Raw genomic sequence first — 27,232 nt, forward strand, 5'->3', positions numbered from 1 at the left:
TGGTGGCCCCGGGGCTGACAGGCTGCCTGCCCCAGAGCCCGGCCGGTCCCCACACCCTGCAAATGTAGGGGTGCTAAGGAAGCACACGGACCCCAGCCCTGGTGACCGTGGGGACAGGGCTGGGGGCCTTCACCTGGGCAGGGGAGGTGCAGCCCGCCCGGCCGGGGACTCTCAGGCCCAGAAGAACCCGCAGGCGGCTTTGAAGCGAGGAATTGGGTGCCTGTGAAGTGCCGCGGGGACCCATGTGGCCTCGGTGGCTGCGGGCGAGGGCCTGCCCTGGGCTGTGGGCGCCTGGCACAGCTGCTGCTGCTAATAATTAACTCCCAGGCTGCGCGGTCCTGGGCACTGGACCAGACGCCTCCCGACTCACCTGCACAACAGCCCGAGAGCCAGGCGCAGGTCGCAGGCCTGGGTCCCCGCCACCCGGGAGGCTGAGGCAGGGGGACCAGTTCCAGGCCAGCCTGAGCAACTTGGGAAACCCTGACTCGAAGTGCAGTAGCTGGGGTGCAGCTCAGTGGCCGAGCCCCCAGGGTCCTGTCCCCCAGGATCGAAAAACAAGACCAGGGGCTGGAGATACGGCTCAGCTGATAGAGTAGCTGCCTCCTCGCGGGCACAAGGCCCTGGGTCCAATCCCCAGCACCTCAAAAAAACTCCCAAAATACCACAAAACAACCCCCCCCCAAAAAAAACCCACTGTGAGATGGGGGCTATGGTCCATCCACAGGTGGGGCCTGGGAGTCAGAGAGGGAGGTTGAGTTTCCCGAGGTTGCACAGCCCGGTCTGCTGCTCCAACGGCCAAGGTGGCCCCCTCCCTCCGCACTCCCTGCTCCCAGCCTGTCCCACTGCCCGCGCTGCCTGGCGAGGCTGGGGTGCAGGTGAGGGTCTCTGTGTGGAGCAGACCTTCGGGTCGGGAGGCGGCAAGCCGGGAGGCTCCCTGGAGGAGAGGGGGTGCGTGTCCGGGTGGGGACGGGGTGTCTGCGGGGGCAGTCGGGATGACGGTGACTCTCCAGTCTCCTGTTGTCGGCTGGATCCAAGGGACAGGGAAGCCTCAGGTCTCCGTCTTGATCTCACAATTCCCAGGGGGTTTGGCAACAGCCGGGGTCGGCCGTCCTCCTGGGGGTTAAGTGCAGGCCCCCCCCCCCCCCCCCCCCCCCCCCCGGCCCTGGCGCTGGCCCGGGCTCCTCCCTTTCCACCCTCCTCGCCTGGCTGGCCGGTGCAGGTCCTGTTGTACCTGTGTGCCTTGGCCCTGCCTGGGGACGTCCCCTGGGGGCCCTCCTCCCCTCCCCTCTCCAGGGTGGCAGATCTTGGCGTCTGGGTCCCCTGATTTCACCTCCTTGGGGACAGCTTTTTGTTGGTGGGTGCTGGGAATTGGATGGGGCCGTGTGCCCTCGAGATAGGCAGGGGCTTGTCCCCAGCCTCGTCCCCAGCCCCTCCTTGAGGAATTCAGATCTGACCTCCCAAGAGGAAATCGTCACAGCAGCCTCCACTAACAGGATGGTCCCTGGGTCCCATGTACTGTCACCCAAGTGACTTTATCCCTCTCGTCTTGGGGAGGCCCAACGTGACACGGAGCCAGGAGCCAGCCCTCCTGAGTGGACTGGACCCTTCCTCGCGCAGGCTGTGCACCCCGGGGCGAGCTGCTGTCCTTCTCTGTGCTTCAGTGCTACTTCTGCATCACGGGGACAGTGCACCCACTTCAAAGGCTCGGGGCGGAGAAGTCCTCTGACCTAGGAACTCTGTCTTCCCGATGTCTCTGAAAAGTCAGGCCCCCCCTCACCCTGCGATGAGAAAACGGGGTGTTCCTTGGGTCTCCTTGTGAGTTGGCCCCTCCCTCCTTTTCTGGATGCCGCGTGCCATTCCTGCATCCCCTGGGGCCTCTGTGGGCCAGGGTGGTCCTGCCTCCCTTATGGGGACTGGGACGTCACCCTGCCGGGTCCTGTCGCACCCGGGGAACTGGGCAGCACGTCTCTCACTTTGTGGTGACGCTGGTGGTGTCCCCAGGGTGCTGATGAATGACACTCCGGGTTGACCCTTCTTTTGTTCCCGGGCACCAGGGGTTGAACCCAGGGGTGCGTAACCTCCGAGCCCATCCCCAGCCCTGTTGGTGTTTTAGAAATTTTTAGAGAGGGTCTCACCGAATTGCTGAGCCTCCAGATTGTGGTCCTCCTGCCTCAGCCTCCCGAGCCTCTGGGATTCCAGGTGCGCCCTTATTTTCCGGTGTCTCCTTTGACTTCAAATCATGGCGACTGCGGAGCAGCCTCTGCAGGTCCCTCTGCTCCGCCCCGGGGTGTGTGTGAGTTGGGGGGTGGGACCCCCTGTGGAGACAGAAGCCGGTGCGGGTCCTGGCCCTGCAGGCCTCGGCGAAGGTGCGGGTCCGGGTCTCGGTTTTTAACAGATTAGAAAAGTGAAGTAAAGGCAGCGTGAGAATCCGAAGGCCAGGCCGTGTCCCCGGCCGAAGGTGTGGGCCTGAGTGGCCTGGCCCGGGTCCCTTCTGTGAGTTCACACCCTGGACTCCCGTGAGGCGTCTGCCCTGGGCTCCCCAGGGCCACCCGGGAGGGGCCAGCAGGAGGCTTCGCCTGGACACGGTCCTGGCTCGGGTCCATTTCAAGGCGGGGGGGGGGAGGGCATCGGGGCATGAAGGAGTGCCACCGGGTGAGGGCCTCGGTTCCAGCCGAACGCCTCATTACCTCCTCCGGGTTCCACAGATCAAGTGGCTTAAAACGACCCACTTACACGTCCAGTCGCGGGATGTGGGTGGACCTGGACCAGGCCCGGCTGCTCCCTGCCTGGGCCGCGGCCCCCCGCCCCCACGCTCGGCCTAGGGTCTCCTCTCTGCCTGGAGCCTGATCTCCCGCCACCTGCCCCCCTTCGGGCTTCCCATGGGCGGCCTGTCCATCCGGGGTGGCCGCGGGCTCCGGGTCCTCCACCCCTGCACCTGCACAGCCTCCTGCCCTCAGGTGCCCGCGGGGGTCGCGGCTGGCCTGGGGGCTCGGTGCGTCTCCACTGGCTGGAGAGGGGCTAGTGGGGCTGGAGGACGGAAGGACGTGGGCAGGGGCGACTGGAGCAGTGGACTTGTCGGGCACCCGCGGCGGGCTCTGCCCTGGCCGGCCGCCTCTGCCCCACGTCTGTCTCCCTCTCCACAGAGGCCGAGGCTCTGTCCTCCCAGGGCGAGGAGTAGACAGCCTCTCCCTGGCTGCGGGGGGCTGGGTGGACAGTGTTAGGCTCCTCGGTGCTGGTGACTTTGGGGCTGTCTAGGAGCATCCCTGGTCTCTGTCCACCAGATACCAACGACACAGCTCCTGCTCCACCGCCCCCAGCTGTGACAACCAAGACTGTTTCATTGTCAAGTGTCCCTTGGGAGACAAATGTGCTCCCAATTGTGAACCGATAGGTTCAGACGTGAATCTGTGGCACCCCCATTATCCTGAGTGACAGTCCCTGGGGTGGCCTGGGCGCCCCTCACAGCCTGACTCCTCCCTGCCTTCCTCTCGTGGTACCGTGGAGACATGTGGGTGTCTGTGTTCTTGCTCAAAAATGCCAGACACAGTCCTGCCTCAGGACCTTGGCACGTGCTGTTTCTTTTGCCAGGAGCCCTTTCCCTCCCTGCGTGGCTGCTTGCCTGGTCCCCCGTTTCCTTCCATCCTTCATTGAGCCACCATCCCCCGCCCGTGCTCCTCCTCCTCTGGGCCCCTTCTGTGTACACAGTCCCCGTGTCCTTTGTCTTATCTGAGGGTGTCCCCTCCTTGGGTTGTGGCCTCTGAGAGGGCAGGGCCTCTGTTCCTGCCATTCACTTCTGGGTCCTCCACCCCAGGGACAGTGCCAGTGAGCGCACGAATGCCATCTGTCCTGTGACGGCCACACTCCCAGACGCGTGCAGCCCCGTGCCCGGCCTGTGCCTGACCCCTCACAGGTCCCTGGGACATGACCCGGGGGTTCTGTGACCCAGGAGAGGAAGCAGCTGGAGGGCGTGAGCCGAGGGGTCCTGGCGGGAGGGACGGGGACAGGTGTTGGCAGAGGGAGGGGTCTGCTTAGAGGCCTTGCGGGAGGCTGGTGTCCAGGTGGGCCGGACACACTGCCCCCTGCGGCAGCCGGGCTCCACCTGACCTCTGCGCGGGGACCCGGGGAGCCCTGGGCTTGCGGGACTCCTGACCTGGCCCACCCGCCGCTCGGCTCTGTGCCTCGACAGGGGATCTGGGTGCTGTTCCCGGGGCGTGTCCCCTTCCACGTGTTGTCGGAAGCTCTGCCGAGTCCCAGGAGAGAGGAGAGTCCCTTGGCCGGCGGGGGCAAGGGGCCTCGCCGACAGTGTGCTGGCCCCTGGCACCTCCCACTCGGAGCTGCTGCCCACCTCGCTGTGCTGGGCACGGAGCCCGGCCTCTCCCTGTCCTGTCTGTGCAGGGCCGTGGCCGGGCGAGTGCCCCAGGCTGTGTGGCCAAACGGGATCGGTGTCCTTTCTGCAGCTGCTCTGGACGCCCACCCAGGGTGACCCTGAAGGTGGCTCAGCAGGTGCTTCCTGGGCCTCAGGCCTGCGCTGGCCGGAGCTCGTGCCAGCCTGCTGGGTTGCTGTGCCGGCTCCTCCGGGAGGCCCTGACGTCTGCACCCGGCACTGCATACAGTTGGTGCTTAGCAAAAGCTGCCACTTCAGTCTTAGAACTTATTGGCAGCCGGGCGCCGTGTGCACGCCTGTCATCCCAGTGGTTCGGGAGGCTGAGGCAGGAGGATCGTGAGTTCAGAGCCAGCCTCAGTGACTCAGTGAGGCCCTGAGCCACCCAGTGGGACCTGCCTCTAAATAAAATATAAAAGGGCTGGGACGCCCGCTGCAGGCTCTCTGGGGTCAGGTCCCCTCCTGGTCAGTGAGCCTGAGCAGGCTGCCCTGACCCTGTGCACCTCAGCGTCCTCCCTGGGACAGGAGGGCGTCTGGGAGCTCGGACAGGGGAGGCCCGCGGGAGGCTCGATCGGACCAGAGCTTGGAAACCTGGGGCCGGGCCTGGCGCGGCGGGTTGCTGTTATCCTTGGCGCCCGGTGGAAGGGCGCCTCCTGTTTGTTCCCAGCTCTGCGTTCGGAAGCCTCTGCCCTCGCTCTCCGGTGGCTGTTTATTTATCCACAGCGTGGACGGCTGGAGATTGTCATCGCGGCGGTACTACCCGCAGCGCAGAGAATCCCAACAGGGCCAAAGGCCACAAACCCCAGACGGATGACCGTGTCCTCCCACGAGCTCAGCCTGCCCCCCTGGGGCCAGCTTCCTCCCCTCCACTCCTTCTAAGAAAACCTCCCGTCCAGCCTGAGGGTGTCCCCGGGGCTGACGCGGGTGGGAACAGTGGGTCTGTCTGGTGTCAAAGCTTGTCTGGTGCCTGAGGTTCCCGGCCCCTGAGCTCCTTGCTGGCCTCACTGTGTGACGGTGGGCAGGCCGGCCTCAAACTTGCAATCCTCCTGCCTCAGCCTCTCCAGCTGCTGCGATGCTAGGCGAGCACCACCGCGCCGGGCCCGGATGTTCCAATTTAAAAAAAAAAAAGTGTCAGAAATCATCCAAGTTTTTATAGGAGATGGTCTGATTTTAGGTGCCAGCAGCTGACCTCGTTTTTTAATAATCATGTCCAAAGTCACAAGGAACCGTCCCTGGGCTCCGTGGCCATTGTGGGGCGAGGTCTCGGATTTCTCCTTTCGCCCAGCCTCCCCCTGCAGAGGCGGGAAACGAGACCCCCGACCTGGCTGACAGCGTTTCCCAGTTGTGCAGCTGGTTCACCGACGGCTCCGGCCTCGAGTGAAATTCACATCCTCCATTGCCAAACAGCGAGTGGCATGAGCTCTTGGCTAGGTCCGTCCGGGCGAGTTGTGTCTGTGCGTATCATGTTTAGAAATCTGTCTGGCACGTCTCTTGTGCGAAGCACAAGCTTTTCATTTTTTAAAAAAAGTTTTTTAAAGTGATGGGAGCAGTTTGTTCCTGAGGCCGGGGAGTCCGATGGTGAAGGCAGGGAGCCGCTCCGATCGCCTGGGTGCGAATTCAGCCGCGGAGCCCAGCGGCCTTGTGGTACGGGGCGCGCCCTCGAACCCGGGGCGCCCGTTTGCGCATCTGCAGAAGGGGCCGGGGGCGTCGTTAGCTCCTAGGATGAGGGGGGTGATGAGTGTGAGCACCTGGGGGGCCTGGTATACCCAGCTCAGTTGGGGTGTGAGCCATGTTCCTGCTGCTGCTGCTGACGACGACGTCCTCATTTCACAAGGCAGTGACATCGAGGGGACCCGTATGACCAAAGGGTCCTTCAGGGCCCCTGGAAACGGCAGTCTTCACTGTACCGCGGTGGGACCGGCCGTGGGCTGGGGGACCTTGTCTGTCCTGTAGGGAGAGGCGAGAGGTCCCCGTCCCCGTGACTGGTGTCTTGGTCTGGCCGAGCCCTGTGGGTCTGAAGGGGCGGATCCTGGTGGCTACCCTGGGCGGTGCGCCTGCCCCTGCCCCATGCGCCTGCCCCGTGACCCTGCCCCGTGCCCCTGCCCCCACCCCGTGCCCCCGCCCTGTGCCCCTGACTGGTGGCCCCGTCCCGTGCCCCTGCCCCATGCCCCCGTCCCGTGCCCCTGCCCCGTGCCCCCGTCCCGTGCCCCTGCCCCCGCCCCGTGCTCTTGCCCCGTGCCCCTGCCCCCGCCCCGTGCTCCTGCCCCGTGCCCCCGCCCCATGCCCCCACCCCGTGCCCCTGCCCCCGCCCCGTGCCCCTGCCCCGTGCCCCTGCCCCTGTCCCCGCCCCGTGCCCCTGCCCCGTGCCCCCACCCCGTGCCCCTGCCCCGTGCCCCCACCCCGTGCCCCTGCCCCCGCCCCGTGCTCCTGCCCCGTGCCCCTGCCCCTGTCCCCGCCCCGTGCCCCTGCCCCTGTCCCCGCCCCGTGCCCCTGCCCCGTGCCCCCGCCCCGTGCCCCTGCCCCGTGCCCCTGCCCCGTGCCCCTGCCCCGTGCCCGTGCCCCCGCCCCGTGCCCGTGCCCCTGACCTGTGCCCCCGCCCCGTGCCCCTGACCTGTGCCCCTGTGCCTGCAGGACTGGAACCTCACGTGGCACACCAGCAACCCCGACTTCCCCAAGTGCTTCCAGAACACCGTCCTGCTGTGGCTGCCATGCTTCTACCTCTGGGCCTCCTTCCCCGTCTACGCCCTCTATCTCTCCCGCCACGACCGGGGCTACATCCAGATGACGCACCTCAACAAGGCCAAAACTGTGAGTGGCCGCACGTCCCCGCGGCGAGGGGGCGGGCCCCGGGCGGGCGCCTGGCCTTTCTGTCCCCGAGTCTCGAGTTCACTTACAGCCCGGAGCTGGGCAGCGCACAGGGGCCCGGATCCCCACTCGGGGGCCTGCGAGCCTCCCTGTCCCGTGTGTGCCCAGGGGACGGCAGGGCCTTCTCCAGGGGCGACCAGGTCCTCAGAAGGCCTGCTCCCTGGTGAAAGCTCTCCGCCATTTATTTCTTATTTTTTTACTTTAAAAAGGCCTTCGTTTTGAAATGGTTTCCCAGCACAGGGTCATGGCATCCGTGTCCAGGACTGCCCCGTCCCTCCTGTGCCCACTGGTTTTGAACCCCTGCCCCTGGGTTGGATGAGAGCTCCTGCCCTCCGCGGGTTCACATCCTGAACCATTGAGGAGAGGTGGCGTGGGCTGGGGACGTGCCTGCCTCGGGCGCACAGGCCCTGGGCGCCGTCCCCAGCGCCCCCCGCACTCACAAAACCTGAAAAGGGGTGGCATCCGCCACGCCCCTTGGCCCCTCAGCTTCTGCAGTGTTTATTTCCCCCCAAACAAGATTCTTTTGTGTAACCACAGCACAGTTATGAAACAGGGAATTTCACAAATGGCCACGACTTAAAAAAAAAAAGAAAACCTGCTGTCTGAGTTGCAGTCTGTCCTCTGACCTGCTGCTGGCCTTGGCCTCGACAGCGTCTTCCTCCTCTGGCGCAGAACCCAGGCTGCAGCCACGTGCTGCTTTTGCTCATGTTTGTCTCTTTAGCTTCTTTTTAATTTGGAAGAAGTCTCCGCCCTCGTGTGTCTCTCATGACCTTGAAACTTGTGAGGGACACTTATTCTGGAGTCCATTCCTCAGTTAGAATTTGACGTAGAATTTGACGTTTTGCGTCAGCTGGCTTTCTATTACTGTGAGAAATACCTGACATAAACAAACTTATAAAGAGGAAAGGTTTGTTTGGGCTCACAGTTGGGCCCAGGGTTGGGCAGACCCGTGGCTTTTCGACCTGAGAGAAGGTCGCACATCCTGGCTGGGACTCGTAGCAGAGCAAACCCCATCCTCGTGGCCACAACCAGCAGGGTCCCCAGGAAACTCCCCGCCAGGCCCCACTTCCTGAGGGGTCTCTCTGAGTGGTGCCCCGCTGGGGACAGGTCTCTGACCCGTGGTCTTTGGGGCACAGTCCAGATCCACGGTAGAGCAGCTGCCCCCCCGCTCCTTCCTGGTTGGGTGGGTGCCGTCACTTGATCCTGGTGTTGCCTGGCCTCTCCGTGTTGGGGTGCCGTCCCCGTCCCCCTGCAGCTGACCGGCCGTGGAGAAGCCGTGAGGAGCCTGCGAGCGCCCTGCTCCCTCTCCTGCTCTCTTTCTGCACCAGCTGTTTACCCACCTCTGTCTTTCTGAGATGGGGTCTTGCCCTGTGGCCCAGGCCGGCCTGGAGCTTGAGACCCTCCCGCCTTGGCCTCCCGAGTCGCGGGGTCACAGGTTCGGGCCGTCCGTCCGTCTTGGCTGTTGTGACTCTTTTTGATGCCGAGTTTCCCAAGACCCTCGGGAACAAGGAGGCTTGAATGATCGGCCCCAGCCCTTTGCTGGGACACCCACCCGAGCCGTCTGGCTCACACCGCAGTCAAGGCCCCTGAGAAGGCGACCAGCCCTGCAGATTGGAGCAGCCCCCCCACGCTGTCGCCCCCCACGCTGTCGGAGTGGCCGCGGGGCTCTGCCTGGCGAGCCGAGCTGTCACACTGGGCGGGTGACCACTGAAGTGCACCTGGGAGAAGCCAGTCTGGGGGGCGGGGCCACTCGGGTGGCCTGGCCTGGGTTCCGTCCCCGTCCCCGGGGCTGCAACCCAAAGCCTAACAAGCCAGTGTGACAGGCCACAGAGTGTGTAGAGCCCAGCCGTGTCGCCTCTGGAAGGGAAAGATGGGGCGAGGGGGGGTTGACAGGGACCCCGACAAGGGACACGTGGCCTCAGGCCCTGGGCCACGGCAGAGGAGGTCCACTACCAGGAAGGAGGCCTGGCCTGGAGTCTGGGCGGCCGTGTGTGGGTGCGGGTCCGTCCACTGGGACTGGACCCCTCGGGATGCTGGTAGTGGAGGCCGGTCGCGTGGGGGCGGGGGAGGGGAAGCGCTGACCCTGATCCTTGTGACCTTGGAGCTCCTCCAGAATCAAGGTTGGAAAGACCTTGGCCGGCTTCCCTGCCCTGAACTGGGTGAGCCAGGAGCCCCGTGTCCATTTCTTGGGGAACATTGTCTCCTTTTCGGAGATAGATCAGATTTTATCCTTCCTGGCTCAGAAACGCTCCATTAGCTTCCCGCTCCTGGGAGTAAAGATCTGGAAGGCCTCCTGGTGGCCCAGAGTGCCCTGGTGGCCCAGAGTCCCCTGGTGGCCCAGAGTCCCCTGGTGGCCCAGAGTGCCCTGGCTCCAGGTTTCCTCCTCTGCCATCTCCTCATGCCCAGGCTCATCCCATAGCAGCAACAAACCCTTGGTCCCACCCCAGGGCCTTTGCACGTCCTGAGCCCTCTGCCTGGGCTGCTCTGTTGTGCACACATTCCCTGCTTTCGACTCTTCACTCCCCTGCCTCCCGTTGGAGGCCCGGCCTGTTTTCCTTCTCTGCACTGCACCATTGCTCTCGGCCAGGGTGCGGGGTGCTTCTGTTTTTTCCTGATTATCTTCCACTAGAGCATCAGCTCTGAAGGCAGGGACGGCCTTTGCCTCAGGTGATGTGGCTGATGGTGGCGTGGCTCCCGGGCTGAGCTCTTTTGAGTTTGGGTGCTGGGGGGACATCAGCCAGCGAGTCCTGCCGGGCCAGGGGCACCACCTGGTGGGTTGGACACAGACCCTGTGTGTGGCCTGCTGGCCGTCCACCCCAACTGGGCTCCATGTGGCAAGGAGGGGGCTTTATCTGGGGTGGCCGCGCTCCCCGCAGGGTGCCGGAACCTTCCGTGATCTCTTGCAGGCCTTGGGATTCCTGCTGTGGATCGTCTGCTGGGCCGACCTCTTCTACTCGTTCTGGGAAAGGAGTCAGGGCGTCTTCGTGGCCCCCGTGCTGCTGGTCAGCCCGACCCTCCTGGGCGTCACCATGGTGAGTGGGCGCCACTGGGAACCTTGGCCATCGCCAGGCACCGCGCAGGCCCAAACTGCGGCCCGCTGAGAAGGGACGGTGAAAGCCCAGAAATCTGACTTCTTCTGAACAACCCCAGGGACTGGCCCCGCCAGAGTCCAGCTGGACAGGGAGGTCAGCGGGGCCCGTGGGAGGGCCATGCACGCCCCTCTTGCCACCGTAGGGACCACTGCCCTCTCCCTTCCCCGAGGCGGAGTGACACCTCGTCTTCCATGAAATCTCAGACACTTTCCCCAGCTGCGGGCTGTGCGTGAGGGGTGGGATGCTAAGCTGGACAGGAAGCAGCCCCTCCCCCTGGGCGGTCCTTGGTCGGCGGGCAGTGCCCATGGTTGAGCCGTTTATTAATTATAGCCCATCGGCTGCGAGACAGCTTCTGATCTGTCCCCTTCCAGGGGGTGGAAGCTAAGGCACAGAAGGGTTAAGGGCTTTGCTAAGGTCACATAGCCACGGCGGTAGAGCCGGGTTCCAGCTCTGGCCCAGCACCTGCCGCACTGTACCTTGTTTGTTTACTGTGACTCTTTGTTTATTATCTGGCTTTCCCACTGGGGTTGGCTCCCTTGTGACCTCAGAGCCTGCAGGCACAAGGGACATGACACAGGAAACAGTGGGCAAATATTGTCTTACCCATTCCCCGAGGGCGCGGGGTAAGGTGTGTGGCGGCTCCGGGGGGCTCAGAGCGTGCGGGGCAGGGAGCTCGGGGAGCCGGCGGGTGCAGGGTGCACAGGGAGGGTTTGCTCCACACTCGGCCTCACACACGGGGCACCTGTGGAGGGTGCCCCTGCCCGAGTTCCCTGGGGCCACCCCGTGGTCACCCTCCCCGCCCCCCCACCCTGTGGCCACTCAGGTGCCTCCCGTCCTGCTCTGCGCCCCCAGAGCACCGTGGGCACGTCTCGGGCACAGCGGCTGCAGTCTGGCTGCGCAGCCTGTGGCCGGGTCTTACTGGGTGGCCTCGCCGCCCGCTGCTGGGCCATTCCTGGTCACAGGAGGTGTGGGCGGGGGACGGTCAGTCTAAACAGTTGTCCAGGTGTTCGGAGCCCATTGGTGGCACGAGGCGGGCGTCTCTGGCAACGCGTTTCAGGTTGAGGTCTGGTGGCCGGCGTGCGGTCCGTGGTCTCTGGTGGCTGGGACATGTGTGGCCATTGGAGGCCCCTTTGGCTGCTCCCACAGGGTGTGGACACACCTGACCTTTGGTGGTGGTGGCAGAGCCCCAGGTGTGCCTGTCCCGCCCTGCTGTCCCCCCTCTCTTGTTGTGGACACTGGTCAGGAGCATGAAGTTCCTGGACGCCTGGGTTCTGGCCACGGCCCATTGCTGCACCCCGGGTCCTGAAGGGAGAGGTTTTGGGCCAGGGCGAGGCATCCTGAAGAGCTGACCAAGGAGAGAGGGGAGGCCGGAGCCCCTGGACTGACGGGCCCCAGTCATGAGGGGAGGAGGCTGCGCTGGGCAGACTGACCCCGGGCCTCAGAGGCAGAGCCCTGGTTGATGGGCTCTGGGGGGAGCGAGGGACTGGGCAGGAGGAGCAGGGACAGGGCAGGAGGAGCGGAGACTGGGCAGGAGGAGCGGGGACAGGGCAGGAGGAGCGGGGACTGGGCAGAAGGAGCGGGGACAGGGCAGGAGGAGCCAGGGGACAGGGCAGGAGGAGCGGGGACAGGGCAGGAGGAGCGGGGACAGGGCAGGAGGAGCGGGGACAGGGCAGGAGGAGCGGGGACAGGGCAGGAGGAGCGGGGACAGGGCAGGAGGAGCGGGGACAGGGCAGGAGGAGCGGGGACTGGGCAGGAGGAGCGGGGACAGGGCAGGAGGAGCGGGGACTGGGCAGGAGGAGCCAGGGGACAGGGCAGGAGGAGCGGGGACAGGGCAGGAGGAGCCAGGGGACAGGGCAGGAGGAGCGGGGACAGGGCAGGAGGAGCGGGGACAGGGCATTCTGAGCCCACGTCTGGGGGCAGGGGCCGGCTGTGGGTGCCCTGCCTCTCCTGAGTCTATCTGGAGACCCAGCATCGAGGTCTTGCTTCCCTAGGGCCACTCTACCCCTCCAGGGGGTGACCACAGTGTCCTCTTCTTTCAAGGAGAAGCCGATTGGTCGATTTGGTGTCCCTGGGTTTAAGTTGTGTGTGGGTGGGGGCAGCGGGCCTAGAGCCAGCAACGGAGTGAAAGCCCCAGAGTCACACCTGGTGTGAGGCGGAGCTGGGCTGGAGCCGGCTCGCCCCGGGAGGCCTCGTCCCGCAGGCTGAGGTCCACCGGGCCCTGGGCCTTGGGGTCCAGCCCTCCCTGAGCGGCTCCCTCTCTGCTCCTTTCCCCAGCTGCTCGCCACCTTCCTGATCCAGCTCGAGAGGAGGAAGGGGGTCCAGTCCTCGGGCCTCCTGCTCGTCTTCTGGCTCATGGCCCTACTGTGCGCCCTCGCCATCTTCAGATCCAAGATCATGGCTGCCTTAAAAGAGGTGAGTGGGCGTCGGGCCTGCACGGTCCCTCACCTCTGCGGAGGGCTGGGGCTGCGTCTCCTCCGACGCAGGGTCCTGGGTTGCCGGGGGACCTGCACGCGTCCTCGGCCTGGGGCGGAGCTGAGCTGGGAGCAGGGTGTGCGAGTGGCTGTTTCCCCGGGGGCCTGGACGCCTCCCCAGGTGACCTCGGTGCCATCGGCTGCGTTCTGGCCGGAGACGGTGTCTAGGGGGGCAGCATGCACTCTCCCAGGAATTTGAGGAGTGGGCACCTCGAGGCTCCTGGCCGCTGTCCCTGCTGGCCTGGAGCTCACCAAGGAGCAGCGTGAGGCCAAGGAAGGGAAGGAATGGGCGTTTATTGAGCACCCACGGCATACAGAGCAGCCTCTCCTTGACGTTGATGGAGCAGACATCGAGTCTCTAAGTGCAGGGGACTGAGTGCTTTTTATGAATAATCACGTGACGTTGCTCCGTGACGGATGGGACTGTGCCACCTCAGCCAGATTCACATTCTGGGCTGGACGCTGCTTGGTGACCGAGTACTCTCCTGTGTTCTGGGGCATCTCTGGCCTCCCCCTGCTGGGTGCCAGTCACACCACAGGTTATGACAAATGTGTGTCCCTAGACTGCCACTTGGTCCCTGGGAGGTCCTCCTGGTTGAGGACCACCAGACTGTTTGTAGGAGGGGAAACTGAGGCACACAGAGGGTAAGTAAGGGAACAAGGTCCCGCAGCCCGTTTGAGGTGGACCAGGCCCTGGTCAGTTCAGTTTGGCTCCCATGCCCAGGCTTCCTCCCGCACCCGGGATGCCCTCAGCACACAGCTGGGCAGGGCGACCCTGGGTCGGAGCCCTCTCTCCTGCCTCAGGAGGGGTGGGGCGTGCGGGGAAGCCGGGACTGGGTCTGCAGGGGGCACTCTCCAGGCTCTCGAGCTCCACTTGGTCCGTTTTCTGTTGCTGTAACTGAATGCCACCGCTGGGTGACTTACAGAGTACCAAAGGTTTGTGCAGCTCGTGGTTCTGGAGGCTGCGGGGGATCCAGGGTCATGCGGCTGCGTCTGGCTAGGCCTGCTCGCTGTGGGGATTCTCCCAGAGCCCCGAGGTGGCTCAGGGCGTCCAACGCGTGGACTCGAGTCTCTCTTCTTACAGAGCCACTCAAGCCGCCCCAGGTGGGGGGTGGGGGTCCCACCTCCAAATACCGTGACCACAGGACCCTGGGGACGTGGCTTTAACGTGAGCTCTGGAGGCCGAGCTCGGCTTCCCAGGCGCTCCTGGAAGTGACCTTTCTCCCTGCCCCCTGTCTGCCGCGCAGGACGCCCAGGTGGACCGGTTCCGGGACACGACTTTCTACATCTACTTGGCCCTCGTGCTGGCCCAGCTAGTGCTGTCCTGCGTCTTGGACCGCGCGCCCCTGTTCTCCGAGACCATCAACGACCCCGTAAGTGCCACCAGGACGCGCGGGCCCGGGAGCTCACACCAGCGGACGTCCCAGGCCCTGGTCCTCAGCCCTCAGCCCCCGGGACAGGTGGCCCGCAGAGGGACGTGTGGCCTCAGCCTCCCGCTGCACCCGTGACCAGGCGGTGGCAGGGACGGGGCGGGCTGTGCTTGGAGGAGGTCTGTTTGGGGGCGAGGGTGGCCGCTGCTGAGCCTGTCCTCTTCCTGCCTGGCCTGGTGACGTGGAGCGTGAGCAGGGGTTGGGGATGCTAACCTCACAGATGCTGGGTCCTCCCGAGCCTCTGGAGGACTGGGTGACTTCAGGCTGGGGCGCCCTGGAGGAGCCGACACCGTGGGGCGGAGGGAGCCCGCGTCCCAGGGCCTTCGAAGCCACCCACTCCGGGGCGAGGGCTGGGGACATGAGCAGGCGTGGGTGGCTGCCGTGGGCTCACCTGTCTGTGTATGATCATGCGTTTGCGTGTGCGTGTAGGGCTTGAGTGTGCATGTGGTTGGGTCCTTGTGGTTGGCGTGTGTGACCTTCAGGGAGGCAGCGAGCACATGTGGCTTCTCCCCGTGCGGGGCACATGGCCAGCTGGTCTGTGTGCTGAGTGTGTGTGGCCAGGCGGCCCTGTGTCCCCACGGCCCCGCGGCCCCGTCACTCGGGCATCCAGTGTATGGAGCAGGGTCATGTCAAGCTGCGCTGACCTCAAGTCCTGGGGTCTGGCTGGCGGCCGTGGGGCGCCCCTGACCCTCCGACTTCCCGGAGCAGTGGGGCGTCCTGGGAGCCTCCTGGGGAAGGGTTTGGGGCTGCCATGGGGGTCAGTGCGGATCCTGCTGGTGCCTGGTGCGTGGGCATCGCTGCCTGGCACGGCCGCCGCGGTCCTCTGTGCCTGAACAGTCCAGCAGGGCTGCAGAGCAGGGTCCCGTGTCGGGTGCTGCGCCATCTGAGAGCCAAGCACGTGGAGAGGTGTGCGAAGGTCACACTGAAGGATGCTCTTAACACACGTGTCAGGGACGTTAGCGTCTCAGAGCGTGTGTCGGGGGTCCTGGGACGGACATACGGGGGTGACTGCTGTCTCTCCATCGACAGCCAGCCCGTGAGTGGCCGTGTTCCACGGTCCTGGGGGTTGACGGAGCTCCGCTGGGTGGCTCCCGTCATCCTCTCCGGCATCCGTGGTCAGACGGTGGCTGGACCTCGGGTCGGTGCTTCCGCAGCCAGGCGTCGGGTGGAGCTGGTGGGGCGTCCCCTGGGCCTGCACCCAGGTGGTCTCTCGTGGCTGGGCCTCTCGGGGCACAGCGGCTGGTCTCCAGAGGGACCCCGAGTCGCAGGGTGTCCCTCGGTGGTCGAGGTTGCCCTGGTGTGGGGAAGGGGCCTCACTGCCGGGCAGCGGGTACTGTCTGCCCACCTTTGGAAGGCACAGGCTTCACGGCCTCCCCAGAGCTGAGGCCCGTGTCCTGAGGACACTGTCCCATGTTCATGTCCCCATGACCCTCAGGCCCAAGCCAGGGTGGGAGGCACCCAGCCCCCAGCCCCCTCCCACCCTCAGAGCCGCCGCAGCCATGGCGTGTCCCCAGGGAGGCCGGGCGGGGTGGGGCTGGCCAGGCCGCTACATGCTGAGTCACCCAGTGGCCGTCCCCCCGTGGGCCCTGGGCCCACTCTGTGACTCAGCGTCTATTTCTGTCCTGGCTTCCCAGTGGGGCTCCTCCCCTCCGTCCCCGGCCCTGGCCGCCTGGGCTTCGGGAGCCGGGTGTGGCACAGGGAGCCTTCCGGGGCTTTCCTGGCTCCTGCCCACCCCGGCCTCCGCTGTGGGTGAGGGGAGGGGACGGGGTCCCCCAGATCAGCTTGTGAGAGGTCTGGCCTCCGGCCCCGCACAGACCCCACTGGTCAGACTCTCGTGGTGACCGGCTTCCCTGGTGGTTCAGAGCATGTGCCGGGAGCCACCGGGCCTGTGGAGCAGGAGACGTCTGTCTGTCCCCACGGTACCGGACGCTGTCCCACCTGCGTCCCACCCAGAGCACCGGGAGCAGCCGCGTCCAGCACCGAGAGTGGCAGCTGCCGTTCCGCTGACCTGCTGTCCCGTCCCTGTCTCTCTGTGCAGCTGGCCCACTGCTAATGCCCTGCACGTGGGAGACTTGCATTGAGGGACATTGGCATCCGTCACCCACACCCAGTCCCCTGCAAATCACTAGCCAGAGTCGGGCGGCTGTCACTGTCTGTTTTCCACGAAGTAAAACTTAACTGCGGTGAGACTTCCAGTCTCCAGTTCCTGTGTGACCAGTGACGTGAGCCCCTGCCTGGAGGCCCCGTCCCCTGGCCTGGAAGGTCTCCTCGTGTCCCTCTGTGACCTGTGTCCACCACCCGCCCGCCCCAGAGGTCTGACCTGGGGCTGCTGATCAAGTAAACCCGTTTATTTTATTGTTTGGTCCTGGGGACTCAACCCAGGGACGCTCTACCACGCAGCCACATCCCCAGCCCTTTTTATTTATTTATTCATTTTGAGGCAGGGTCTTGCTAAGTTGCGGAGGCTGGCCTTGAATTTGGCGATCCTCTTGCCTCAGCCTCCCGAGTCACTAGGATCACAGCCAGGCCTCACCACATCTGGCCACGCAACGTGGATGCTTTCCTCCCGTCCTTGTGGTCCTGTGTGATTCACCGCGGTGCCAGGGCGGAGCTGGGCACACGTGGGCGGAGCGGGAGCAGCTATGGGACGGGCAGCGGGGGCTTTGAGGGACGCGGTGCCAGGGACTCGGGTCTGCCCAGGGGTCCCCAACTCAGCTTGGGGGTTGGGGGAAGGGGCATGGGAGAAGGACCCGGTGGGAGAGAGTAGAGGGCCTGGGCGGGGAGGGGGTTCAGACACCTCGCGGGCAGCGGCGTAAACAGATTCCCAGTGTTCACGTTGTGCTAGAAAGTTCTCTGGTGGCCTGATGTTTAGGTGGTTCCAACAGGTCGTAAGGAGAGCAGCTCCGCACACTGTTGATTACTTGGGTTAATCCTGTCAGCAACCCAGTGAGGCAGGATAATGAGATGAAGACACAGAGGGTCAGAGTGGTGAGTTGAGCATGTGGCAATGTGGCCTGGAGGACACAGCTGGCCGGGTCCCACCCCCACAGTTTCTGATACCAGAGGTCCGGGTGGTGTCCAGGCATTTATAACTCGTTCCCAGGTACTGCTGGGGGCTGGTGCCTTTGAGAACCGTGGCTCTCGGCCTCCTGGCCTCTTCCAGCACTTCGCGCTGCGGGCATCTCCGAGCCACCTGCAAAGAGCCAGGTGGGCACAAAAAGCAGATCAAAACCAGAAAGGTGCATGGGGACCCAGGGAATTTCTGATGCATGGACCAGAATGCGACAGGCACCGCCCAGGTCCCCAAACTGCCCCCTGCAAGGTCATTCGTGACCAGTTCTCAAGGAATCAGCGTTTGGGGCTTTTGGACCAAGTTGGTTTCAACCCCAGGGTTCAGGCCAAGTCGCCTCGTGGAAACACGAAGCCCACGCCAGTGCTGAGTCCCTGGTCCCTCTGGGTCTGTGCAGGTCAGGCCTGCCCTGCCCCTGCCTTCAGCCGGGCTCGTCTGAGTGGTCTTCCTCTCTAGGTGACGAGGGGCCAGTTCATAGGTCCCCCTTGTCCCACCCTGGTGGACGTGCTGCAGCTCTGTCCAGGGCCGGGAAGCCCCCAGGTGACCCCTTGGTCTGTCCCCTCTAACGAGCCCCATTAGGAAGTCCTCAGCGCTTCCCCCGGACGCGGTGCCGTGGGTCCTGGCCCGGCCTGTGTCCCCTCCTGTCTCTCTGGCCATCTTGGCCGCTTCGCGAGTCCAGCCGGCCTGCGTGTCGACTCAGGCTTTGCACGGCAGACGGGGGGCTCCCGGAGACAGCTCCCAGGCTGATACGTCTCCCTCCCTGACAGCGAGGAGGACAGGTGGCGCTGCTGGGCTCTGCCCCTGCGCCTGAACCTCGGTCACCTGAGAATCCACACGTGGGGTCCCAGCAGGGGACAGGGGCAGCTCTGGGACATGTGAGCCAGCAGCCATGGGCTGACCTGTAGGTGGCTTCCAGCACCTGGGACACCCCCAGCTGGAATGAGGGTCTGTGTCCACAGGACCCGGGGGTCGTGGTGCTGAGAACAGGTGGCATTGAGCCCCCACGGCCATGCGAGGATAAAGAAGATGGCTTTGGAGGGAGAAGATCATCCATGGGGGCCTGGCTTCACCCCGGGCCTTAGGGCCTGGTGAGGTGCAGCCACAGACAATGGATGAAGGAACGGACATGGTTGTGTTCCAATAAAACTTTATTGAAATAGCCAGCCTGTGGGCCATAGTGACCTTGCACGGGGCAGTTTGGGGACTTGGGCGATGTCTGTCGCATTCTGGCCGAGCTTCAAATTCCCTGGGTCCCCACGCACCTTTCTGGTTCTGATCTGCTTTTAGCTCCCCCCCCAGCCCCAACCCAGTCTAAGCCACCGGATAGGGAGCTTAGTGTGTCTACAATAGATGGAAGCCATTGGGTCTCCTCCCCTCTGGTTTTACTGATCTACACACAGAGGAGGATCGTGTGTGTCTGATAGGAGTTCGATGGACGCAGAAGTCCTCGAGATTGGTTTTAAAACCCGTTTCTGGAGCTGTCACTCGGCCAGCCCCCGTCCCAAGGCTCAGGAGATCTTACCTCTTCACCATTAAGGAGCTTGCCCAGGGTCCCACAGCTGGTGACGGGCAGAGCTGGACCTGACTGTCCCTGCTGGCCCCGCGCGGCCTGCTGCTTCCCCCCTCCCCCTCCCCCAGCTGCCCCCCCCCCCCTGGATGGCGTCTCTCCCCAATGGTTCTGCAGTTATCTGCACCTTGGTTTGCTGACTGTCCATGCCCCCCTCCCCCGGGCACGGGGAGCTGCTTGGGGCGGGGCCTTGACGTCTCCTTCACCCCCTGTCCCCAGCGCTGAGCCCTCACCCTGGTGTATCAGCAGGCGCTCCCCAAATATTTGTCTGACCATAAACGAGGGGTCACAGCTGCGCCCCAGCCTCCGCCCCTCTGCCAGCAGCACCTGGGTGTTCTGCAGGTGGAACCCGGACACGCTAAGGTGGATCCGTGGTCCATCCTGGTAACCCGCTGTGCTCTTCCAGAGGAGAATCCAGGCCTCAGGAAATTCTTTCCACCCGCCGACAGAGCCAGCCTCAGCCTCCGCCTCCGCCATGAGTAACAGCCACTTTGGCTGGGAAAGTTCCAGCTTCTGACCCAGCCCCAGGACGACCTCAGCCCTCCTGGCAGCCCTGGGAGGATCCCGCTTTCCAACGCACAAGTCCAGGCTTTGAGGCTACGGGACTGGCCCAGGGCCACTCAGCTGGAGTAGAGCAGAGCCGGGATTCGAACCCAGGTCCTCCAGGCTCCCCAGCCCGAGGCTGGTTTAGAGTGAGGTCTGTGGACCAGCAGCCTAGTTGGCTGGTCCACTCATGCCAGGGCCACCCAGAGGCCCTGGGCACCTGCCCTGGCACACTCCCCAGGAGATGCGGTGGACGGCCAGGGCCGGAGCCTCCCCGACCCCCCAGCCAGGCTGTGTGGATTCCTGGAGGCACTTTGCATGTAGCACGTAAAGTCACCAGTGTGGACTTTACCCCATGTCACCTGTGCAAACACGTCCGTGGGCATTGCCAGACGAGGTGGATCAGTTTTTGTGTTTAATAATTTTTTTTTTGCAGTATTGGGGATTGGACTACTGAGCTCCCTCCCCAATCCCTTTCTAAATTTTATCTTTTTCCTTTTGAGACGGGTCTCACTGGGTTGGTTGCTGAAGGCCTTGCTAAGTTGCTGAGAGTAACCTCCAGCTGGCGATCCTCCTGCCTCAGCCTCTCAAGATGCTGAGATTACAGGGGTGCACCAGTGTCCCCGGCTATTTCTCACAACTTTTAAGTTTGAAATAGTTTGTTTCCAAAAAGTTGTGAAAATATTAGAGCTTCCATGTACCTTTCCCTAATGACAATATCTGAATGATAAAGATTTTTAAAAATATAATTGTCAAACCATTATCAGGTTAAAAAATACCAGTTATATATATATATGTGTGTGTGTGTGTGTGTGTGTGTAATTTTTTGTACGGGGGATTGAGCCCAGTTAACCTCTGAGCTACATTCCCCGTTCTTTTAATTTCTGATTTTGAGACAGGGTCTTGCTAAGTTGCTGAAGCTGGCCTCCAACCTGTTAGCCTCCTGCCTCAGCCTCCCTAGCTGCTGGGATTACACAGGCCTGGGCCACCACGCCCAGTGACAGTAATGACTCTTTAATACCAAATATCCCATCGCGCCACCGTGTGCAGAACAGTTCACGACATCATCAGGCGACATGGGTCACCCCTTCAGTTACCCGCTGGGATTTCTCTGTGAACACACACGTTTCCCTCCTCTCTTTGTCACCCTGATGGTCATTTAGAAAAACTGGGGCAAGCTTTCTCGTTCCCTTTTTTTCTCTTTCCAAAACAGTGACGTGGCTTTCTGATCACCTTTCCCTGGGTGACACCGGGATGTCCGCCTCCCCCCGCCAGCATCGACGTGGACTTGGGTGTTTCAGGGCGTGTGTCCCCTGGTGGCAGTGGGAGGCGCTTTGGGGCCTTCTGGTCCTGGTGGGTGGGTGCGCCGTGGGTGCCGCGAGATGTGCTGGGCTTACCCCGCCGTTCCCTGACCCGTGGTGAGGTTGCCCCCAGGAGGCTGCAGGTTGAGACCAAAACAACCCTTGGACGCCTGGTGCCCGCCCCCCCCCCAGTCGGAGTGCCCAGGGCTGGAAGGCAGGGGCAGGGCTTGGAGGAGCACTGCCTGGCGGCCAGCACGTGGCTGTGGTGTGCCGTCGTGTAGCCACCTCCCGCAGGCCTCGTCTGCAGGAGGAGAGGCCGTTGGGTGGTGGCCCTGCTGAAAGCCTCGTCACTGCCCGGTGACCCCCACCTTCTTCCACCAGAGCTTGTGTTTCAGGACGCAGCCCTGGACGTGCCTCCGGCGAGAGCCGCCTCGGCAGCCCCAGGGGCTCTGAGCTGATGTCCCTGTCCTTGTCGGCCCCCTGTCTAACTGGGGAGCAGCATCAACAGAACCTCTGGGAAGAGATCCTTGGGCAGCTGCTTGGAGCCTCTCGGGGATTCCCCATGGCCCTTAAGACGGAAGCCACCATTCCTCATGTGGCCCCAGTGTGGACAGAATGACAGCCTCCACCATAGACCCTGTCTTTGCCCCTGGAGTCTGCTCTGCCTCCGTCTGCCACGGGGCCTTTGCATATACTGCTCTCTGCCGGGCAGGGCTGGCCTTTCCTCTGGTTTTACTTGTCTCACTTGCTCTTCAGATGCCACTTAGACCGTCTTCCTCGGGGAAGCCCTCTGGGACCCTGGCACACCAGACTGGCCCCTGTCCCCTTGCATGGGCTCGTTGGTGGTACTGACCTGCCCTTGAGGCCCCCGTCATGAATTAGATTCAGTTGCTGCTTGTGATCACTTGACTCCTGTTTCCCTTGGAGCCCGACTACTTGGGGCTCACGTCCCGGCTCCACCACCGTGAACCTTGGGAAAAGCCTTCCCCTCCGTCCTGCTAAGCCCTAACTGCAAACCAGGAGGATCCCTGTGCTGTAGGTGGTTGTGAAGACAGAGTGAGGTCATTGTGTGAAGCTCTCGGGGCAGAGCCAGCTGGTGGTGCAGGTGTTATCACTGTAGGTGCCCAGTGTCATGAAGACGGGGGTGACATCTCTGTTTAGTTTCATTTATGGGGCTCAGCACATAGTAGGTGCTCAGGAAATGTTTGCTGGCTGGCTGGATGAAGTGGAGATGATAGTATTGCCACATTCAGGGGGATATAAAATTATGCAAGTGTTTAGCTCTTTGTAGATCATTGGACACGTAGTAGGTGCTCATGCTCAGTAAGTACCTGCTCGATGAATACACTGGGGGACAATCGTGACACCAGTCCATGTGTTGGTTGTGGGATACGAGATAAGGCAGGGCTCCAGTTCTTTGGAGAGCACTTAGTAGGTGGTCAGGCAGGAAGCACTGGCTGAGTGAGTCCCATGGTTCAGGCTGTCCTGGGTGGCAGGACAGGCAGGCTGGCGCTGCGGCCCCTGTGCCTGGAGGTGGACCCTTGGGGACATTGGCCGGTGAAGCAGGAGGAGCAGCCGTGGGTCTCTGACTCCTGGGGCCCAAGCACGGAATCCGTGAGACGCAGAGCGGCCTGGGAGTGGACGCTGGTCCCTTGAAGCAGACGGTCTGCTCGCTGCTCTGGCCGCGATGGAAGGTGCGATGCTCACCTCCCTCTCCCCCCGCCATGCTCTCTCTCCTCCAGAACCCGTGCCCGGAATCCAGCGCCTCCTTCCTGTCCAGGATCACCTTCTGGTGGATCACGGGGTAAGGCCAGCGCCCCAGGCCCGGGGCGGGCGGAGGGGGGAAGGGACCCATGAAGGCGTCCCTCGGCTCGGCTCCTGTCCCAAGTCTTCCTGCGCCGGGCGCTGACCGTCCCAGGTTCACGAAGCCGAGTGTGAGAGACACGCAGGCCTCGAGCTGCCGCCCTGGGGACGTGGCTCCCTTTCCCTGGGCCAGCTTGGGCTGCGGAGCCTTCCCTGGGCCAGAGCCTTTCGGGGAGCGAAGGCGGTTTGGGGTGTCTAGCACATTGTGTAGAGACGGACAGAGGCGGAACCGTGGCACCGAGGTGGTGAACGAGGTGAATTCTTTGTCCGGTTCCTGGGATCTTTCTGTAACGTTGAGATTGTTTTCTAAAAGGTGAAAATCCTGGGTCCACTTTTCTTTTTTAATTTTCAGTTGTAGGTGGATTTTATTTTATTTTATATATTTATGTGGTGCTGAGGATCGAACCCAGTGCCCTAATGTCCCCAGCGCCCCCCGCAGGCGAGGCAAGTGCTCTGAGCCACACCCCCAGTCCCTGGTTTCGCGTTTTATCCTGAAAGTCCTCAGACACTTAGGCCAGGACCGACCAAGCCCCAATCTGGAATCTGAAATCCAAAACTGTCTGAGCCCGACTGTGAGGCCACCAGTGGGAGATTCCACCCCGGGCCTCGGGTGACAGGTCACAGTCGAAACCCAGGGCACCAAAAACACTGCGGGGAGTCGCCCCGGGCTGTGGAGAAGGTGGATCTGGGACCCCATGAACCTCGAGCTCCGACTTGGGCCCCTCCCAGCCGCTCACATATTCATGAGCACGTGCTCCAAAGTCTGGAATCCGCAGCGCCTCCCCTCCCACGCATTTTGGATAAAGGATAAAACTCGATGAGCTCATCCCTCCACGACCGCAGTGTTTCCCTGTCGTGGCCTTTTGGAATCTGCACCTGTGCGGTCAGTCAGCATCACCCTGACGTTTCTCTCCTGATCATTCTGTTCATGTCTCAGTAAAGATGAGGCCACTTTCCCCGGGCCACCTGATGGCCTTCACTGCAGTTCCGTAATCTGCCCTGTGTCCATCAGTTTGGCTCTCGCCAGTGGTCAGCTGCCTGCGGCTGTCATGGAGGGGCCCTGGGGGCATGGAGTGGGACCCGCCGCCCTCTGTCGCCCCCCTTCCACACTGTCCACCTTTGTGTCTTGGCCCCAGGTTGATGATCCGGGGCTACCGCCAGCCCCTGGAGGCCAGTGACCTCTGGTCCCTGAACAAGGAGGACACGTCCGCACAAGTGGTGCCCGTGCTGGAGAAGAACTGGAGGAAGGAGTTTGCCAAGTCCAGGAAGTAAGTGCAGCTCCTGTCACCCCCGGGGGCCCATCACCTCCCTCTGCCACTGTGCCCGGCCCCGTGGCCTCTGGTGGCTTCCTTTCCCCGGGCCACTGTCCGCCGAGTGCGCTGGGGCCTTTCGGGGGAGCAGAGGCGGTTTGGGTGGAAAAGAGAGTCGGGGCCTGTCCCGCTGCCGAGTGGCTCTTGGTGGCGCAGCGGAGCCGTGTGACTCTCTTCCCGAGTCCTCTGTGGTGTGGCCTGTCTCCAAGCCCTGGTGTGCTCCCGTGCGTTCCTGCCGTTGGGGTGGGTCCAGCCTGTGGGGTGACCCTGGGGAGCAGGGTGGCCCGGCACCAGCAGCTCTGCCTCTGTCTGGCCCTCACTGGATCCACGCAGCAGATACAGGGGACAGGGCAGGCGAGGCCCGGGCTCAGGGGCCAGAGCAGGACGGGTGTGCTCCAGGTTTGGTGCCCTTTGCCCGAGGCGTGATGAGGCAGGTGGGGAGTTGAGATCGTGGCTTTGAGCGCCAGTGTCGGGTGGGATTAAGGTGAGGTGAGGGCGAGAGCGTCCCGTGGACTGTGTTAGAGCCGGTGGTCAAGGATGGCCTCTCTGAGAAGGTGACGTTCCAGTGGAGACTCTTTTCAAAGGAGGAAGCGCGTCCTGTGTGCATCCAGGAGAACGGCCTTCCCGCTGGAGGAAGCAGCCCGTGCAAAAGTCCCAAGGCCCCTGGGGAGGAACCAGGGGGCCATGCGGCTTGAGCAGGGGGGGGGGCTGGGGTGGGGGCGGGAGGAGACAAGGTAGGAGGCGCTGGCTCCAGGTGTGGTGAGAGGACAGCTTTGCAGGACGGTGGTGTGGCCTGAGTTCTGGTTTATGACAACCCCGGGGCTGCCCTGGAGGAGACGGGGAACCAGAGCAGAGGTGGGGACAGGGGGCGCCTTCGCTCTGAGCCTCGGTGCTGTCCTCCGAGTGTCTGGCGAGCAGTCGCGGGTGTCATCTGACAAGCCGCGTCCCAGGCCTGGGTGAGCTCCGGGTGTTTCTCCATCGGGGCTGGAGGCGTCCGTCCTGCCCGGGAGGTCGAGGTGGGGATGGGCTCCTGGGGCTCGGAGGCGGGTCCCCCAGGGGCAGAGCCCTCAGGGTGCTCCGCTTGGGGAGAGGTCACTTGTGTTTTACCCTGAAGGGGAGCCGGATGTGCCCTGCCGCTGCTGAGGATGTGGAGGGTGGGGAGGACGTGTGTCCCCTTGGGCTGCCGTCCTCGGCACGGCCTCTCACGTCCAGGTGTCTTCGTTAACCAGAGGAGGGTGCCTCCCCGCGTGGGTCTGGGCTGCAGGTGTCCCGGGTCTTTGAGAAACAGCGAGGGGGTGGTGGGCGGGAAGGTCGGCCTCCGCTTCCTGGCCCCTCTTGCTCCTCTCAGAGGCCTGGTCTGAGCTGCCTCCCGGCTCCTACCTTTGGGTTTGAAAATCCAGGCTTCGCTGGTTCGGGTGAGGTGGCTGTGGGTTCTGCGCGGCCCGGGGCCACCGTAGCTTGGAGCTGTCTTGGATGGTGGTTACGGTTGGCACGGGTGCAGGAGGGTTTGACGGCTCTGGAAAGAGTTGAGCGGTGTTCAAAAAGAAGTCACCTGCCGCCAGCCGTTCCGCTCCCAGGCAGACACCCAAGAGGCCTGGAAACTCCTAAAGACACGTACAGACCTGAGGCCGCCTGTCTGTGGTGGCTCAAGCTGAGCCACCCGCTGGTGGATAGATGTGCAGACCACGGTGCCCCCACCAGTGGGCTCCTAAGCAGCACCCAGGAGTGGACCGTGGATACATACCACAAACAACACAGCTGAACGGCAGAATCCTTATGCTCAGTGACAGAAATCGGACAAAAAGGACCATAGCCACTCCTCCTTATCTGCAGGGGATTTATTCCAGAATCTTCCTCGGGCACCAAAAATCTGCAAACACGTGAATAACCTACCAGCCTATCTGATTCTTAAAAAAAATCAATATGCTTTCCCCAGACTTGAAGTAGGAATTAAGGGCAAGGAATTTACAGTCAGGTGACGTGTATTTCAGGGTATAACTGTTACACCAGCTAAAATCCCAACTGGCCCCTTGGTGTTGGGAGATTGTGTTGTTTGAGGATGACTGGAAGCATCCTCACCTCAGAGATGAGATTTTACAGAGCGCTGACCAACACTCGGTGAAGTCCTGAGCAAAATACAGCCTTTTTTGATTTGTGTAATAGTTGCAGTCCTAAAAAAAACTAATAAGTATAGTTATTTCCCCATATCCACAGTTTCACTTTCTATGGTTTTGTTCCCTCTGGTCAACTGTGATCTGGAAATATTAAATCAGAACTTCCAAAAATAAACAGTTCATAAGTTTTAAATGGTGCTCTGTCGATGCACCATCCCATTCCCTTGCCTTGGATGTGAATGATTCCTTTTTCTAATGTGTCCACAGTGTATACGCTACCCTCTCGGTAGTCATTTAGTAGCCATCTTGATTATCAGACCGACAGTGCTTGTGTTCAGGTAATCCTTAGGTAGTAGCCTAAGGCTGGGTCCCAATGCCTGTGTCATTTACCTCCCTTCATCTTATCACACGGGCATTGTGTCATCTCGCACCATCTCAAGGAGACTCCAGTAAGATATTTTGAGAGAGGCCACGTTGACACACATTTTATTAAAGTCTGTTGTCATTGTTCTGTTTTATTAGTCGTTAATCTTTCACTGTGCCTAATTTATAGACTAAACTCTTTCATGAATGTGTAGTTTTAGGAGAAAACAGTGGATGTGGGGTTTGGGACAATTGGCCACTCTTCTTTGGAGGGTTCTTTATGGGTCCTTTGCCCGTCTTTGAAGCAGGGTGCTGTGTCACAGGACTCGGGTGCTGTGTGCGTTCTGGACACAGGAGCCTTGCCCGGTGTCCGGCGCAGGCCCTTCCTCCCGTCCTCTGGTTCTCCTTTTAACTCTCCCGAGTGTCTTTTGAGGCACAGGAGTGTTTCCCGTTGAAGTTCTGACACTGTTTTTCCTTTGGTCGCTTGTGCTTTGGGATGACGACGGCTGCGGACTCTCTTGCCGAGTTCAAGGTCAGGTTCCTCCTGAGGTGTACAGACCGCCAGCTCTGCGTTGCTGGCCGCTCCGTGCCGAGTTGGTTTTTGTGGGCAGAGCAAGGCCGGCGTCCATAGTCATTCCTTTGTACGTGGCTGTCCTGTCCCTGATACCGTGTTTGGAAGAGACTGTCCCGTTCCCAGTGGGTGGTCTTGCCAAAGGTCCGGAGCTTCCTGGCTGGACTCGGGGTTCTGCTGCTGCGATCTCTGGGTGCCCGTCCCTCTGCTTGTCTGGAGGCCTGGTCTTGGGGTCAGTCCTGGAGCTGGGATGTGCGAGTCTCCATGGTTCTGTGGCAGGGCTTTGGGTTT

At 62.5% G+C, this 27,232-nt stretch overlaps 1 protein-coding gene across 2 annotated transcripts in view; it reads left to right on the forward strand.

Moving 5' to 3' along the window:
* Abcc1 (ATP binding cassette subfamily C member 1 (ABCC1 blood group)) overlaps window positions 1-27,232 on the forward strand; it is an 82,605-nt gene that overhangs the window by 13,077 nt on the left and 42,296 nt on the right. For both annotated transcript variants that reach the window (XM_026409278.2, XM_026409279.2), the window contains exons 2-7: window positions 7,013-7,189; window positions 10,153-10,278; window positions 12,613-12,750; window positions 14,057-14,182; window positions 22,463-22,524; window positions 23,720-23,851. In XM_026409278.2, the coding sequence (XP_026265063.2) occupies window positions 7,013-7,189; window positions 10,153-10,278; window positions 12,613-12,750; window positions 14,057-14,182; window positions 22,463-22,524; window positions 23,720-23,851 (761 nt within the window). The remainder of the gene's footprint in view (window positions 1-7,012; window positions 7,190-10,152; window positions 10,279-12,612; window positions 12,751-14,056; window positions 14,183-22,462; window positions 22,525-23,719; window positions 23,852-27,232) is intronic.

This window comes from Urocitellus parryii, chromosome 9, assembly GCF_045843805.1.
Source record: "Urocitellus parryii isolate mUroPar1 chromosome 9, mUroPar1.hap1, whole genome shotgun sequence".
NCBI classification, from domain to species: Eukaryota; Metazoa; Chordata; class Mammalia; order Rodentia; family Sciuridae; genus Urocitellus; species Urocitellus parryii.